General features: G+C 50.4%; 2 protein-coding genes across 10 annotated transcripts in view; one reads left to right on the top strand and one right to left on the bottom strand.

Moving 5' to 3' along the window:
• The window catches only part of LOC1281364 (serine/threonine-protein kinase minibrain), a 54,588-nt gene extending 43,812 nt beyond the window's left edge, over window positions 1-10,776 (bottom strand). The window contains exons 1-3 of one of the 9 annotated variants that reach the window (XM_061646281.1): window positions 10,574-10,773; window positions 2,789-2,833; window positions 189-2,039 (exon numbers count right to left, since the gene is read on the bottom strand). In XM_061646281.1, the coding sequence (XP_061502265.1) occupies window positions 189-1,884 (1,696 nt within the window). In that variant the 5' untranslated portion in view covers window positions 1,885-2,039; window positions 2,789-2,833; window positions 10,574-10,773. Of the gene's footprint in view, window positions 1-188; window positions 2,506-2,788; window positions 2,834-9,837 lie in introns of all 9 variants that reach the window. The other 8 variants (XM_061646280.1, XM_061646283.1, XM_061646279.1 and 5 more) reach the window with 8 other exon arrangements.
• Window positions 10,777-12,289: 1,513 nt separating this feature from the next.
• LOC1281367 (small G protein signaling modulator 3 homolog) lies at window positions 12,290-16,288 on the top strand. Its single transcript, XM_320917.4, has 2 exons — window positions 12,290-12,744; window positions 12,822-16,288. Exons 1-2 carry the CDS (start codon window positions 12,688-12,690, stop codon window positions 15,168-15,170), a joined length of 2,406 nt encoding a protein of 801 aa, XP_320917.3. The 5' UTR covers window positions 12,290-12,687; the 3' UTR covers window positions 15,171-16,288.
• Window positions 16,289-16,378: the final 90 nt, after the last annotated feature.

A 16,378-nucleotide genomic window follows, 5' to 3' on the forward strand; every position in this document is an offset into this window, starting at 1 on the left:
GTCTATGTGTAAAGCATTGTCTCAAAGAATTAGAATTGTCTCAATGCAGAGCCCATAGGTTACATATCTGGACATCGCGGAGTATTCTTCGAACTCGCACCTTCTAGAAAAGAGCGCTCTTCATGTACATAACACTATTTACCTCCCAAATTTAATAAAAACCTATCAAAAAAATTCGGATTACTTACGTTTCTGTTTCGCTTTGTCGGCCAACATGGTGCTGCTGTTGCTGTTGCTGCTGCTCGCTATAATTTCCGACTCGATCCAATGGCCGATGTGTGATTGGTGCTGCTGCTGCTGATGGGCAGGATGATGTGATTGTTGCTGTGGCTGGTACGGTTGGTAGCCGAGCGTCGCAGCAGTGTTCGGCAGGTGGTGCTGCTGCTGTTGCTGCTGCTGTTGTAAATGCTGTTGCAAATGCAGCGGATTCGAATGGTAATGGTGATAGAACGGTTGTTGCTGCTGCTGCTGCTGTTGTTGTTGTTGCAACAGCTGCTGCTGCTGCTGATAGTCTAGCTGATCCTGCGATTGGGCCCGGCTAACCTTCAGCGATTTGAAGCCATAAATAATATTGTCGTTGATCAGCGAGTCCAGATCGCTGCCGAACAGCAGATCGTCGATGTTGCGGTTCACGGCAAGGATGCGCTTGCCGCTCCCCCCGCTCCCGCTCGAGCCACCCTCGTCCTCGCGACTAGCGTCCCCGCCCGCCCTGCCCGTACCGATCGAACCGAACTGCGAGCTGCCCCCGACCGCGTCCGGCGCAACCACCGAGCCGGCAATTCCGTTTCCGCTGCTAGCGGTGCTGCTGCAACTGGCACTACTTTCCGCACCACCACTGTTGCCACTGACAAGGCCGCCGCCACCACCACCACCACTGTTGCTGCTGCCGGTGCTACTGCTGCTACTGTCGCTGCCGCCCTGCACTACCACCACTCCACCACCGACCGGATCGTCCGCGGACGACGGTGCTGTCTGTTGCTGCTGGTACTGCTGCTGCTGCTGTCGCCTACCACTGTCCACCACTCCCACGTACGAAGCGACCGGCAGGACGATGTCCACTCCCTCTTGCCGGCCGGGTTGATGCGCGGGGAAATGGAACCCTCGTCCACCACCGCCACCACCACCACCTCCGCCACCGCCCCCGACACTATCACCACTACTGCTGGCCGTCTTCGGGGCGAACGGTTCCTGCTGCTGCTGCTGCTGCTGCTGCTGGCGCTGACCGCTCGTCGTTGCCGTTGCCGTGCTACTACGTCGCACTCCTTCCGCTTCGCCTACCCCGCCGCCACCAATCCCTTCGACGCGTTCGAATCCAGCCGCTACTTCTCCACCAACCGCACTACCACCGCGCAGCCGATCGTCGTGACTTGTGCCGGCTTCCGCAAACGTGGCCGTCGCTGCCGCTGCTACTGCTACTGCTGCCGCCGCCGCACCACCACCACCACCTTCCGTCACGCCGGTACGGTACGTGCTGCCGCTTTCGGGCTGCCCACCGCGCGGAACGGTACCTGCCGTACTACGTTGTTGCTCCCGTCTCGTGCAGATGGCGAACCGGTGGCCGTCGTTCGCTCTACCGTTCGCTTGCCGCCACCTGGCCGCTGCTTCGTGCCGCTGTCCAGCAACCGAAATGTCGGCTGGGCTGCCAATCAACAGGTTGCTAATGATGGGGACGCCGTCCCTCCGGTCGTCGCAGCCGTTGTTATGGTTGCTGTGATTGCTGCTGCTGCTCCTGCTACTCTTATCACCACCACCACCACCACCGCCACCGACGGTCGTGGTATCGAGGGGTTGGCAACGCCGACGACGATCACCACCGACGACGACGACGACGCTTTCGCTTGCTGCGTTGAGTGTGAGCGAGGCCGATCGAGGGGTTACTATCATGCCCCCGGCAAACACACGCGCCTACGCACAGCACCACACATGCCCGACACGCGCACACTGGGTTAGGCACACGGCACACACACACACACACTACTACTCGGCAGATCGATCGAGGAAAACCCGCTCACACACACACCCGCACAGAGCTGAGCCAACTAAAGCCGGAAAAATAGAAAATAAATCAACCGCGGGTCGCTTTGAAGGGATCTTTCCCTTTTCCCCCTTGCTTGCACTTCCTGCTATTGCACACCTTTGCACAACACAAACAATACGCACAAACACACACACACGGGCGGGCGCGCGCGCACGCTCACATACACACGTGGTGCTTGGAAAGGGAAAATTTTTAGCAGATGTTTGCTAATTATTTTTCACTTTTTTCTTCTTCTTCCTCTTCTTCACGATCACTTTCACACTTTCTTCTACTCCGTGGTTCCCCCGCAGAGAGAGCGAGCGAGCGAGAGAGAGAGAGAGATAGAGCGCTTGCCAGCCCTACCTTACTCTTTCGGGCAACTTTTTTTTTTGCTCACATTCTATCATCCTACACACACACACACACGCGCACAGCACGATACCGTGAGCTTCACGAGCGGTGCAAATGAAACAAAAAAAAACAACAACCTACAAAACACAGACAAAAAAAGACACAATCAATTAGCACCGAGGCAAACCGGGAGTGGAGATTAATTATTTAACACTCGCACCCTTCCTCTCAGTACAACAAACACCACCACCGCACTGTCTTAGAGTCGTTGCCTTCGTCGCACAGTTTTCCAACCCCAAAACGCGACAATGTACCGCGGGATATCTTGTGGACGGAGATCAACAGGCAGGCATTGTGGGAGAATGTATTTGTGCCTGTTCGTGGGGGGGATGCAATCCAAGCAGGATGCAAAGTTTTCACCGTGCTGCGTTGAGTGGCTGGTCAGTTACACACGAATCTGTAATGCTGTAAGAAGAGAAAAGAGAGAAAGCAATTTAGAAAATATATTCTTTTTATTTGCAAAATTGCAACACTATTACACTACACGCCCCCGCCAACCACGCATGGCAACAACACGGAACCCACCGACAGCCTACAATCAACTCGACACCCGCCGGGGCTTGACCTACTTCTAGCGAGGGACACGCGCCAGAGAGACACGGGAAGTTCAAGGGATAATAATTTCCCCCTTCTACACAGCAGGCCCATCACCGTCGAGTGAACTTTGTTTACAGTCAGTTAGATCGCCCATCATCACCATCACTCTTCCTCCGTCCCAGACCGTAGGGCCACCCTGTCTCCCACCACTTGGCAATCGGATTAGCAAAACGCGCGGACAGTGCGCGGCGAGACGCGTCATAGCAACGGCTTGCCATTCCCCGTGCGTTGTTGTCATGGTTATTTACCTCCTCCTTTACATCGAACGAACTAATGAGTGTGTGTTTGTTTGTAATAGCAAAATTTTGAAATAACGAGGAGGGGTGGGGAGTGGTTCTAACAATGCATTGCAATGACCGCTGGTCGCTGTGGATGCGTCATTTAACAACAAAAAACAGCAAAACAAATCATGCGATGGGCAGTGCGATCGGTCGATCGCTTAGCGGCCAGCCGTCCAGTGCATGCACTTATTGCGTCGGAAATGCTTAAGGGGAAAACAAGGTTCTTCGTCATAGAGTCATGCTAATCATATGCCATGGAAGAAAGTGCGCTCAGTACAATGGCAGGACGACCATAATACCATTCCCCACTTTGTATTACTGAGCGACATCAACGACTAGATGGAAAAAGGTATAATTATCGGTTTTTTCATTTATTCAGCGCCAGATTTTTAATTTTGTATAATATTCTGCACTTGAAAAAAACAAAAGTTTTTTTTATCAAATACATTTGGCAATAACTATTTTTTTTTCTTTTTTTTCTTCTTCTTTGGCTCAACAACCATTGTCGGTCCAGGCCTGCCCTGTAGCACCAATCGGATTGGCTTTCAGTGATTTTGCAGTATTTTCCGAGTCAATTTCCAATGTCATTTTTCATTGCTTGCGAGATGTTTTTCAACAGATGTCAAATGTTGTACTTGCATCACAAACACTTTCCAGCCCTTCTACATGATTTTCAACACATCTTCAAGCTGGACTGAGTTGGACAGTTCTTTGAGATGTGTTGAAAATCATGTGGATGAATTGACATTTCATTGTGGTGCAAATATACCACGTGACAGCTGTTGGGAAAAATCATCTTGCAAGCGATGAAACAAAGGGTTTTCCAAGTCACTTTCAAATGTAAACATTGTTATTCACCGCGTGCAAGATGTTAATCCACATTAATCTGACATTTCATTTCCATCAAAATAATTTTTAATTTCATCAGCATGATTTTCAACACGCCACAAGCTGGATTGAGTTTGACTGTTCTTTGTGGTGTGTTGAAAATCATGTGTAAAAACTGATATTTCATTTTTAAGCAAATACACACCATTTGACAGCTGGATTGAGTTCGACAGCTCTTTGTGGTGTGTTGAAAATCATGTGTAAAAACTGAAATTTGACAGCTGTTGAAAAACATATTGAATGCGATGAATAATGATGTGCACATTCAAAAGTGACTTGGAAAACTCTTTAACGCTGTGCACATTAGAGATAAGGCATTAACTACATTTCATCTTTTTCCAGGCCTGCATAGAAATATGGCTTCTTCGGAATACAAATCCAGTGAGTATTCTGGTTTTGATCAATATTGCAGCAATTTAAACGACCCCATTTATAGTTTTCTTGCTATAAGTGTAAGGTAAATCAGTTAAAAGATAATGTTTAAAAAGGCCCGTAAGCTGACCAGAAGAAATGTGGAGCACCATAAGGCACATACCATTCAAGGGGAGCACGCCGCAAGCGTTGCTTGCCAACAACTGTGCACGCTGGTTTGTCGTTCGATAAGGCCTGTTACTGGTCCAAACGGCTTAGTCATAACGGTTTCCAAATTTCCCCACCTATTATCCTACATCTGTACGGTTTACCATCGAATGTAATTTCCTATTGAGCTAACGATACAACCTATACTCGCTGATACAATTGCTGCACAGGTCAATATTATCAGTCGTAAGTGATTATCGCAGCCGATAAAGAAGCTGCATTTTTGTAAATCAATATATACACACACACAACCGAAAGCTGGATTTTTCTGGTGGCTGTTGGAATCCTATCTGCAGCTCACATCCTCTACCGTTTTGTAGCCCCTGGGCGTCCCCGCCCAACTGGTATTTCCATTTTGCTGGCGTACTTTGTAAAAATAATGAACAGAAAGCACATGTGCTGGACAAGAGATTGCAGATCAGTAATGGTCTCAATTTTCCTCCAATCCTGAAGGTTCGTTTCTCACTGTAACGCTTGCTTTTTGCATGAAAAAATGCATTCGAAAAAATTAGAAAATGTCACGGCAAAATAATCCCATTGCTTAACATTCAACCATACACGAAGCAATTGCTTTGCTTCCGAAACGGAACTTAACTGAGGCAGCAACACCCGCCGCCTTGAATGGCGTGTCCAAAAAGGACACATCATCATCATCATCAACGCAGAGCCGACAACGGCAGGATACGCCGGGACGCCAGCTGAACGCAAGCCGGGGGTTGTTGGTTTGCTCGCCGACACAGTTGGCGAAGGTTAATCTAGCGTAACACATTCTCGAATGACCTGTTACACGGATCATTTGGAAAGGAGCCATCGCCGCACGCTGTCGTCATCGTCGCCGGGTCTCGGGTCGGGCTGTTCCGGTTCCGCTACCGCGAGAGGCCTACACGGCCTGACGAGTGGGAGATTATGGGGAGCAGGAAGCGAATATTGAACACCGTTGGTTTTTGAACGACACAGACGACACTTGATTCCAACTCTTCCGAACCGAATATCCCCATCATTGATGCATCCCATCATCGGTCATGCACCAACCGCAACAAAACACACACACGCATTCTCTCCCAGATATAGTTCCTGCACGCGCCCACCCACAAACCTGCCTGCCCACTCGCGCCGTCATTGCGAAACTCCCAACGAAAGCTTAGAGCGACGGTTAGAGTAATAATCCCAAAAATAAAAGGCACGCACTAGAGCGAGGGAGAATGGAGAGAGATGCGACTAAAAATGAGCACACAGCAAACGCAACAAAACGCACAAAAAGCAGGTAGTAGTGTGCAATCGTGCAAGTTCAACAGCAACACACCAGGCAAACAATGGGCAAAAATAAAAAGGCAGAAACTGCATCTCGCGGTTGCCTTTGCCAGACGCCACCAGCGCTACCGAACCGAACCATAGACCATGGCAAGACATCGGAGCTGGAAGATAGTGCCACCCCCCCCCCCTCCCTTTCCTTCCCTTTCAGTTCGCAGACCGAAAAGCAGCCACCTTAGAGGTACCGTTTTCCTTCGTCCGATCCACCCACCCACCCAGCCAACACGCCTTCTTCTTCCCCTGCAATTTCCGTGCAGTTTCCGTTCGACTGGCGCGGCCTACTGGTGTAAATTCCATCTCCGACTGCCTAAACTTTTTGATTGGGGTTGGGGGTGTGGGAGGAGGAAGGTATGCTTCATCCTGCTTGCATGGTTTCGGCGAGCACACACACACACACACGCAGGGAATGCAGCTGAGAGAAAGATGAAGGCGTCTGAAAGTGTGCGCGAGAGCGAACTAGAGCGAGAGAGACAATGGTGCTGCAGCAGATGGAGGAGGGCCCGCGCAGTGTGGTGGGACAAGAGAGTGGGACCAGATTTTCATAAATTCCGCTCTGCACGTACCCGCCTCCTCTTCCCTATGTTTGCGTTGCCTTCCAACAGCTTCCACGCCCCCACGAGGGGGTGATGGCCAGGGAGAAGAGCCTCCATCGCAGCCCAGCGTGTTCCGGGGGTTCGGGGCGAGGAATGCAACTCTTGCGCACCAACCCCTCCACCCGTCTGTGTGTGTGTGTGTGTGCCGGAGTTGTGTGCAACTGGAATGTGCAATCAACGGAGCAATCGCAAAAGGCGCGGCGCGACAGCCTTTCTTTGACAGCCGGCGAAATGGAAACTCTTCGCGATGATACGTAACAATACAATTTTTTTGGGGCAATTCCATATTAACGGCACATACTGCTTTGGTTGATGGCACAACTTTACATACATTTTAATAATTTAATCAACAATTAAGAAGACTAAGGAATCTACAATACCCTTTTCCTCTTAATACAAACAGTACTCTGCGTTTGTGTTTGCGTGTATTGCTTCAGCGCTGCATGTATTGCGGTAAGATAAAACGTTTCAATAGGCATCGGGGGCGCCACGCGTCCCATTCACTAACAGTAGGGCGGCGCCAGGCAGGAGAGGGGACCCAACCGATCGTGGAGATCGTGAGCAAAAAAGGGCGAGCAGCGAAACTGAATGAATCGTGGAACGGCCACAATCGGCAACGGGGAATGATTGCAGGGGCTTCGCACTGAATGAATTGACCAAATGCAACTGAAATGTTTTATATATTCAATTGAACAAAAAATACAAACCTTTTCGAGCATGTGAGAAGCACTGAAAGCTCTTTCCGAAGTGTTGACTGAAACACTAGTGATTTAACATTTCGTAAGCGCTGTTGAACAGTAAGCGAAATAACTGTTTTGTGATACAAAAAAGGCAAATACAAATAGTATCGCTTGCAACAGCTTTTACAGATACATTTTCCGAGCCAAACATTCACATCAGCGCTTTTCTGCTACATTTCCGATCTTAGGTCTAGACCCCGCGAGAGCTCAGCTCACATTGCGTGACGCCTTGTACCGTTCCTCTTCGTCTCCCACCCCTCTTTCTCGTCGGTAGTTCTATTTTAGTACCGCTTCATGTGCCGCCCCGGCCCCGGGTTTGCGCGAAAAACTTTCCATCAAAGCGAAAAAGAGTGGGGTTTTCCGTACCCCACTCACTCGCCTTTCCTTTCCCCCCCGCTCTTTCCCGAGACCCTACCCCCTGTGTTACCCCTTAGTGCACAGTGCTGCACCGCATATCAGAAGAAGAAGAAGGCCACAATGTTCACGCAATTAATTTACCACACCCGCGTCCAATACCTTCCGCCAGGCACAGGAGCGAGGAGTGGTGGGGTTGATTTGTAAATGACCTTGGGAAATCGGCGAGGCTCGCTGGGCGGCTTGGCGAGGCGTGCAGTGGGAAATGGGCCACCCACTTTCCCAAGCCCAAACACCGAAAACAAACCCTCCCCACCCGAGCCGAGCGGTGGCCAGCAGCCAGCAGCTGTTGGGTTTCGGTTCGCTGTTGGGCCGATTAAGGCTAAGGAAGGGGAAGGGAGGTGCTGCTTTTTTAACAGTAAATCGAAAAACAATCAATATTCATTGGCGATGGTTCGTAATATAATACACCAACCGAACCACACACACACATACACACACTCAGCAAGAGATAACAGACATTGTTCCGGTTCTCTGTTGTTGCGTTGCGTTGCCTCTTTTAATGATTGCATCGAATGCATCGGTGGAGTGCAGCCGCCCGTTGAGCCCACACACACACACACATACGGCCGTGGGATCGTGCACCACACACATACACACATACACACACAACGACAGTGGAGCGATGTTCGGAGCTTTCCAGCAAATCATTGCGATTGCGATCGCAGACACCATTGCATGCTGTGTTTGTGTTTGTATGTGTTTGCTATCGAAATTGCTGCGGACACACACACTCACACAACGCCACCGGACGTCCGGATGCACTCAGCACTGGTGGCTTCGACGAAAATCCGATGCGCGGGTGCAACGAACGCACCTTCCCGTCCCACGATCAATCCTTGCTTCCACAACGCAATCTGCACATTGCTATATCTCGCTCCTTTTCTCTCTATCTCACTCTCTTCCTCTATTTCTCTCTCTTTCTCGGTTTGTTTCCTTCTCGCTCGTGAAAGCCGTAGGTGGCTTCTCAGCGGCAACAATAATAACAACCCGCAAACGCTCTGTCACACAAGAGACCGTCGTCGTGTTTCGGTGTTTTGTCGACGCTGCGGCCTGTGGCTGCACGATGACAGCCGCCGTCTCCATACCGAAACAACGGCAACAAAAAAAAAACCACCCTCCAGCAATACCACCGTCCATCCCACACCCAACCCAAGCGAAGGTGATGCAAACGAAAGGGCGCCGGATAAGAGGGCCGTTCGCTGTCTTCTTCTTTTTTCTTATACGTGTGGCGCAGTGTGTAGCACCGACAGGAATGGGGGGATGGGGGGGGGAGGAAATTCGCTACAGTTGGTTTTTACTGAGCACACACACACCCAAGAGAGTGAGCGCGAGCGAGCAAGAGAGTGTATGTGTGTGTCTGTGAGAGAGAGAGAGAGCACCCGACAGACGGCAAGCGTGCGCACACACGCTCTTGCTGCTGCTGCTGCCGCGCTCACCGTCAAAATCCCACCCCTTTCCTTCCCTGTGTTCCCTGCTGCAGCACAGCAGCAGACATCCGCCGGCTGCTCCTCCTTTCCGCTCCTATATTTACACACGCACACGCACACACTTGCATGGTACACATATCAACGCAACGCATTGGCTATTTTTTTTCTTTTTCGTTCGCTACTTCCTCCCCCAGAGGGGTGAGGGGCGGGGGAAGTGAACTGAACTGACCGAAACATACTGTGGGACACTTCGCCTCACGATGGACAGTTGAAATTGCATTTTCTTCACGCACTCACACACACTCACACACACACATTTCACGCACACGTTGCTGTGTTTGAGCCCACCGCAAAAATTAAAAAAAAAACGTATTGCTTTTTTCCACATCTGTCATAGCAGCAGTCGCTTTCTTCCCTCAACCCTTTTCCCCCGCCCCTTGACAGCACTTGCCCAACGCAACGTAAAATGCAAGCAACACATACACACCTATACACACACACGCACTGCCGTTTCCCTTTGCAAACTATTTAATTTAAGAAAAATGGATTCGATTTTCGCCGTTTTCCAATACTAACCATTCACTTGGGCGCACCAGACACGCACACACACCCAATGACATCCCACGGTGCGATGCGGAATGTTCACGATGTGTGCAAAAAAAAGCACCCTCTCCCCATCCTTCCTGAACGGGGGCAAATGACGACGGCTTGCTTGGACCGCCCCCCTGTCCGGTACAAGGCTTCACATGCGTTTGTTTCTTCCGTTGTTGTTTTTCTTGTTTTCTGTTCCTCGCCGTACGTGTACCGTTGGTTGGTAAGTAATTTTCGCAGGGCCAATTGTGTGCGGTGCCACGGACAAACTTTGTTTTACTTCACTTCACTGCCGCGGCCTGTGCAACACACACGGAGCGTGGACGGGCTTATCCACCAGCATCCAAATTTGACGCACACACACGCGCGCACACAAGCGCGCACCGTACACAGGGCAGCAGTGATGATGAAGCCCTTTCTCTTCTCACTAACACCGACGTGCACACATGTGCAGACACACACACACACGCACTCCTCGCACCGTCGTCACAACATCATATTCTTGCAAACATTACCCTGCTGCACAGGACCAGACGGGAAGACAGACGGGCAGCCAGGCAGGCTAGCAGCAGCCAATAGAACGAGGAAAAGTGATGAAAAAAAAGAGCTGAACGGGATGTGCTAGTTCTGCGGGGTGAAAATTTTCGGCACGCTGCTGCCACTGCTGCTGCTGCTACTGCTGGTGCTGCTGGTGGTGCCGCTGCTAATCCCACTCACTTACACTTGTCAGTCGGGTTGCTTGTTGGCTTTCCACAAGCGGTTTCACTAAATCTTCACTGGAATAACAATTCCAGCACACAGCAGGCTCGGCCACCGCTTTTCTTCGCGCAATCTTCCACGGTCCGGAGGTACTGCTCACGATTCGCGTCCGTGTGTATATCTTTCTCAACAAGATGGCGCGGCTCGGTAGCACAAGTATTCAACCCGGGGCGGGTTGATGTAAACGCGCGCCCTCCGGCCGCCCGACGAGCAACGCCGAACATGCCGGATTCGAACATCGAAACAGGGCCCGACAAGCAAATCGTTGCGAGCTCGTGAACCATCCTAGCGCTAAGGTATTGGGATCAAATGCGACCAGCCCTGCGAAGGTTTTTGGTGAACCATGTTTGGAAAAGGTGGGATAATTGAGGGCAAGGTCAATACATCTTATCGAAACTGACAGCTCTGATTGTTGTAAAATTTGGTGGGTTAACGACTGAATCGACCACCATTAACCCACGAGGGTTTAAAGTGGCTTTACAGTGGGTTCCCAAGCGCCACATAGTGAGCTTAAATGACTGGAAAATCAAATATATCCATAGAAAAAAAGCTTGGTAGCTTCGTTGATTTGCTCCATAGCTGGTGTTTTATAATTCATCGTTATATTATTGCTGTCTTTTTCTTGCAATGTGTTTTGCCTAACTTCATCTAATCATAGTATATATACGCTTCAAACATTCCGAGCAAAAATCTATATGAATTGTCGTGTGATGAGATACATGGGTATCAACTTCAACGACTGTCACTGAAACACCAGCTTCAGTGCTGGTGGTTTACATTGGAGTTTTAGTATATAAACAATCGTATCGCGGTTTAAGTTCTAGCGATGCATAACTTCAATCCCATACAATCCAAACCATGATACAATACAAGATGAACGCTCTCAAAGCGAAGAAAACTCCACTGTGTGGTTATACCACCAACAGATGGCGCCACCAGCTTTTTGCTATTTTCAGAATGCATCAGTCGTTTACCGTCTGCTAAACGAAGTCTTTTTAGATTCCTTTTAATATGAGAGCTTGAGCCGTTTAGAACCCGTTTAGTTGCCGTTTAGTGGATTTGCGGTAATTGGAATTAACCTGTTTTTTATCAGTTTAATAAAAACTTTTTATTCAAATCGAAACTTCTTTATCTTTTTACGTACAGTAAAAAAAATCATAAAAAATATGCAAGACGTTTAATATACATTTCTCAAAACCACTAGAGCCACTTTGCTGTGAAAATTTAGTAAAGCACTGAAAACGTGTTGAACCAATCTATGCACAGTTATAGAAACTGATTTAGTTTATTCAATTTTCTTCAGAATATTGCATCGACAAATGATTACGCATTGAAAAGTCATGAGCCTCCAAAGACGCTGGCTTCCCGAGTAGCCCGGTTGCCTCGAATATGATATTTTTTGGTAGCCATTGACAAGAATCATTTTCTGAAATATTTATTCATTTGTTTTGGAAATCTATTCAAACTATTTCAAACCATAAAATCGATTTTTGCTGGGATTTCCCACTGTATTTTGAAAACCATGTTCGAAAAATTGTTTTGCCAATGTAAAATGGGAAAACTGTCAACCGGGCATATCCAACCACTAGGCACCGTCCAAGGATCAGAGGTGTGCAACATCACTTTTTACCGATATTCACCATTTTAAAGAAAATAGTCACGTTTTGTGCGTTTATTTAGTGTTTTCAGCAGACATAAGTGTAGTTTCTAATAATTTGCTGTTCGTGGTTAACTTCATTTTCAAGCAAATGTCCCCAGCTTGGTATAATTACAGGTTTTCCCCCGTTACCCGCAAACCAATGTTGCTAGCCCCTGGATGTAGGTTGAAGAACATTGTTTTGAATCTGCTGCTGCTGTCGTAGTCGTCGTCGTCGTGGGAGGGTTGGTGGAAAAGGGTGAGAAATTGGTGTAATGTACTCGTTCCGTATGTGCATAGCGTAGTGTTTTGGTGCAATTTTCTCCGACCTAGCGCGACGAAACCCTCTGGGAACCGCAGCGTTTTTGGCTCCCGAGGCTACTGCGTCCAACATCGAGTGCGTGTCCGTGGAAAACCCTCCTCACAGCTGCGTGAAAACAATGTCGTTTTTCAGTTCACGCGACCATGAAGGCTACGTTGGCAGAGAGGAACATATGGTACGGCTACACTACACTAGCACAATGGACTGATCTGTCTTATCTGAAATTGATGTTGTTCGTTTCATTTCCCGCAGCGAAAGCTCGAGACGGCCAACTCGGAAGACGACACCGACATGGTGGAGCTGGCCCTCGGAGGACTTCACATCGCGGAAGGCGTTCGCCCTACCGCGGGTGGTCCATTTTCCGCCCTCACGCCCTCGATGTGGCCGCAGGACATACTGGCGAAGCTGGGCCAACCGGATCCGGACGAACCGCCGAACCACCAGCCCGACTATCGGTTCGACGAGTTCGGGTTCCGGGTGGAGGAAGAGGATGGTCCGGAGCAGAGCTCGAACAAGCTGCTGAGCATACCGTTCATCGAAGATCCGGCCCAGCGGCTGCAGTGGATTGCCCATCTGGAGTTTTCGCACAACAAGGAAGCGACCGAGCTGACGTGGGAAAGCGTAGACGTGGTGCTGCCCCGCACGGAAAAGCTCCGCTCGATGGTGCGCGCCGGCATTCCGCACTCGCTGCGTCCCCAGATGTGGATGCGGCTGTCCGGGGCGCTGCAGAAGAAGCTCAAGTCCGAAACGAGCTACCAGGATATCGTGAAAGCCTCCTCGAACGATCAGCTCATGACGTCGAAGCAGATCGAGAAGGATCTGCTGCGCATCATGCCCACGAACGCGTGCTTCAGCTCGCTCAACGGGACCGGTGTGCCGCGGTTGCGCCGCATTCTGCGCGGCATCGCCTGGCTCTATCCGGACATCGGTTACTGCCAGGGGACGGGCGTCATTGCCGCCTCGCTGCTGCTGCTGCTCGAGGAAGAGGATGCCTTCTGGATGATGGCCACGATCGTGGAAGACCTGCTGCCCGCGTCCTACTACTCCTCCACGCTGCTCGGCATCCAGGCCGACCAGCGCGTCATGCAGACGCTGATCGGGAACTATCTGTCGGCGGTGGACGACACGCTGAAAAGCCACGACATCGAGCTGTCGCTCATTACGCTGCACTGGTTTCTGACGCTGTTCGCGAGCGTCGTGCACATGAAGATACTGCTGCGCATCTGGGACTGGTTCTTTTACGACGGCTCGATCGTGCTGTTCCAGCTGACGCTGGGCCTGCTGAAGATCAAAGAACCGAGCGTGAAAAATTTGGAAAATTCGGCCCAAATCTTCAACTCGCTGTCCGACCTGCCGGGCGACATCGACGACGTGGAGCATCTGTTTGCGGTGTCGCTCGAGGTCGGTGGCTCGCTGTCGCCGATGGTGATTGAAACGCACCGCCGGCGCCATCTCGCCTACCTGATGGCGGACCAGGGCGGGCTGGTGGGCAATCCGGAGGCGGCAGCGAACCTGCCCAAGCAGCAGCTCGCCCGCCGCCAGATGAAAAAGTCCAAATCCATGCTGCAGACGATCCTGTTCGGCAGCGGGGCCGAAGGGGAGGACGAGCTGAAGTGCAAAAACATACGCACGACCGAGCAGCTGGTGGATTTGCGCGAAGCGATCCTGAAGGTGGCCCGCCACTTTCTCGCCATCGAGCCGAAGCTGGCGGCACACATCAAGCTCGTCGCGGACTACGGCATGGACAGTCACGCGAAGGACCACGAGAACTACATCAACGTGTCGCGGACGCGCAGCCGGCGGGCGAAGGCGCTGCACGACTTCGAGCGGCACGACGACGACGAGCTGGGCTTCCGGAAGAACGACATCATCACGATCGTGAGCCAGAAGGACGAGCACTGCTGGGTGGGTGAGCTGAACGGGCTGCGCGGCTGGTTTCCGGCCAAGTTCGTGGAGCTGCTGGACGAGCGGAGCAAGCAGTACAGCTGCGCCGGGGACGACGCAATCTCGGAGACGGTGACGGATCTGGTGCGCGGTACGCTGGCCCCCACGATCAAGCAGGTGCTGGAGCATGGCATGAAGCGGCCCTCGTTCCTCGGCGGCCCGTGCCACCCGTGGCTGTTCATCGAGGAGGCGGCGACGCGCGAGGTCGAGAAGGACTTTGAGTCGGTGTACTCGCGCCTGGTGCTGTGCAAAACGTACCGGCTGGATGAGGACGGGAAGGTGCTGACGCCCGAGGAGCTGCTGTACCGCTGCGTGCAGTCGGTCAACCAGAGCCACGATGCAGCCCACGCACAGATGGACGTGAAGCTGCGGTCGCTGATCTGTCTCGGGCTGAACGAGCAGGTGCTGCACCTGTGGCTGGAGGCGCTCTGCAGCTGCACCGAGATCGTGCAGAAGTGGTACCAGCCGTGGAGCTTCGTCTACTCGCCCGGCTGGGTGCAGATCAAGTGCGAGCTGCGGCTGCTGTCGCAGTTTGCCTTCAACCTGAACCCGAACTGGGAGCTGCCGGCGAAGCGGGAAGCCGTCCAAAGCCAACCGCTCAAGGACGGTGTGCGCGATATGCTGGTGAAGCATCATCTCTTCTCGTGGGATCTCTAACTGTCCGTTCGGCTGGCCGGTTTGCCTCGTGACTGTCCGCCCCTGTATCCCCGCTGCCTGTGCAATGTGAGATTAATCCTATGTTTTATTCTTTCTTTTCGTTTTTAAGTAGCAATGAGTGTGTGAGTGTGTTTGTGTAGCGGGCTAGCTAATTTTTAACATTTGCTTTGAATTTCTGTACCAGCGAGGACGAATACTTTTGTCCCGTGCTGTTGGTCACATCCTCTCACAATCTGTCTATTTGTTTTTTGTTTTTAGCGTAAGATATTTTACCTTCCCCAGTCTCCCCCGTTTTGTTTAAGTTGTTACAGCATGAGAATATCGTTGATTTTTATTAATTAGTTATGTTTTTAACCAAAAACAAAAAAACAGTGATTGCTTATTGATTCGTTTCCTTGCTTTCGGTACGCAATAACAGTATTACAAATTAAAACTTGCTACTTTTGACTGCTCAGCACAAGCAAAAGCAGAAGCTCAGCGATGGAGAAACGGAAAGAACCGTAAATGTGAGCTTTTAAAATACGGCCCCTCCCTAAATGTCGCAAGACTTGCTATTTTATATCATTATTTTTAACTCTATTTTATAGCAGCAAGAAGAAGCGGTTTATTTTATCAAGCACTTGAACGTGTGTAACTGAAATGGTGTGTTTGTAGTGTTGTACAATCGGTTCGACGTTTCGTGTTCAACCGGCCGAAAAAAAGAGCTTCTTTGTTCTGTTCTGACCGGCCTGCATCATGGTCAGTTCCAATCGCTGATCGGTGAAACATGGCTTCAATCAAACCCCAAAAACCCCCGTAGCTAGACGAAGATGGTAAACTATTCGACTATTCCATACCTTATATATATAGATGTGCGTGCGTGTGAGTGTGTATTTTATGATGTATGATTACAACAACAATACGGTTAATGCTGCTAATACGCATTGACCAAGTACAGAGTTCAAATATTTAAGTGCTTCTCTGCCTTCTAAACCAAACGCTGGAGTCGAACGCTGGAGGAACGGAAAATCAAATATACAGACAAAGAGACAAAACTGTACACACAAGTACTATATGTATATGCCTCTGCAACTATACACACTAGCAAAACTGAATAAAAACAAATTCCATTCTGTTTAGTGCGGGCGCTTTGTGAAGGTTGGACGGTTGAACATACAATCCGAACACACCGGTGGTCCGGTAGAGACACACGTGGGTTTGATCGTCGG

Source organism: Anopheles gambiae, chromosome 2 (genome assembly GCF_943734735.2).
Source record: "Anopheles gambiae chromosome 2, idAnoGambNW_F1_1, whole genome shotgun sequence".
Taxonomy (NCBI): domain Eukaryota; kingdom Metazoa; phylum Arthropoda; class Insecta; order Diptera; family Culicidae; genus Anopheles; species Anopheles gambiae.

Excerpts from the sequence above, each read along its gene's own strand:
- LOC1281367 (XM_320917.4), top strand. The coding sequence starts at position 12,688 with ATGTCGTTTTTCAGTTCACGCGACCATGAAGGCTACGTTGGCAGAGAG. Across the intron at positions 12,745-12,821 it reads TTGGCAGAGAGGAACATATG|CGAAAGCTCGAGACGGCCAA; the intron begins GTACGGCTACAC and ends CATTTCCCGCAG.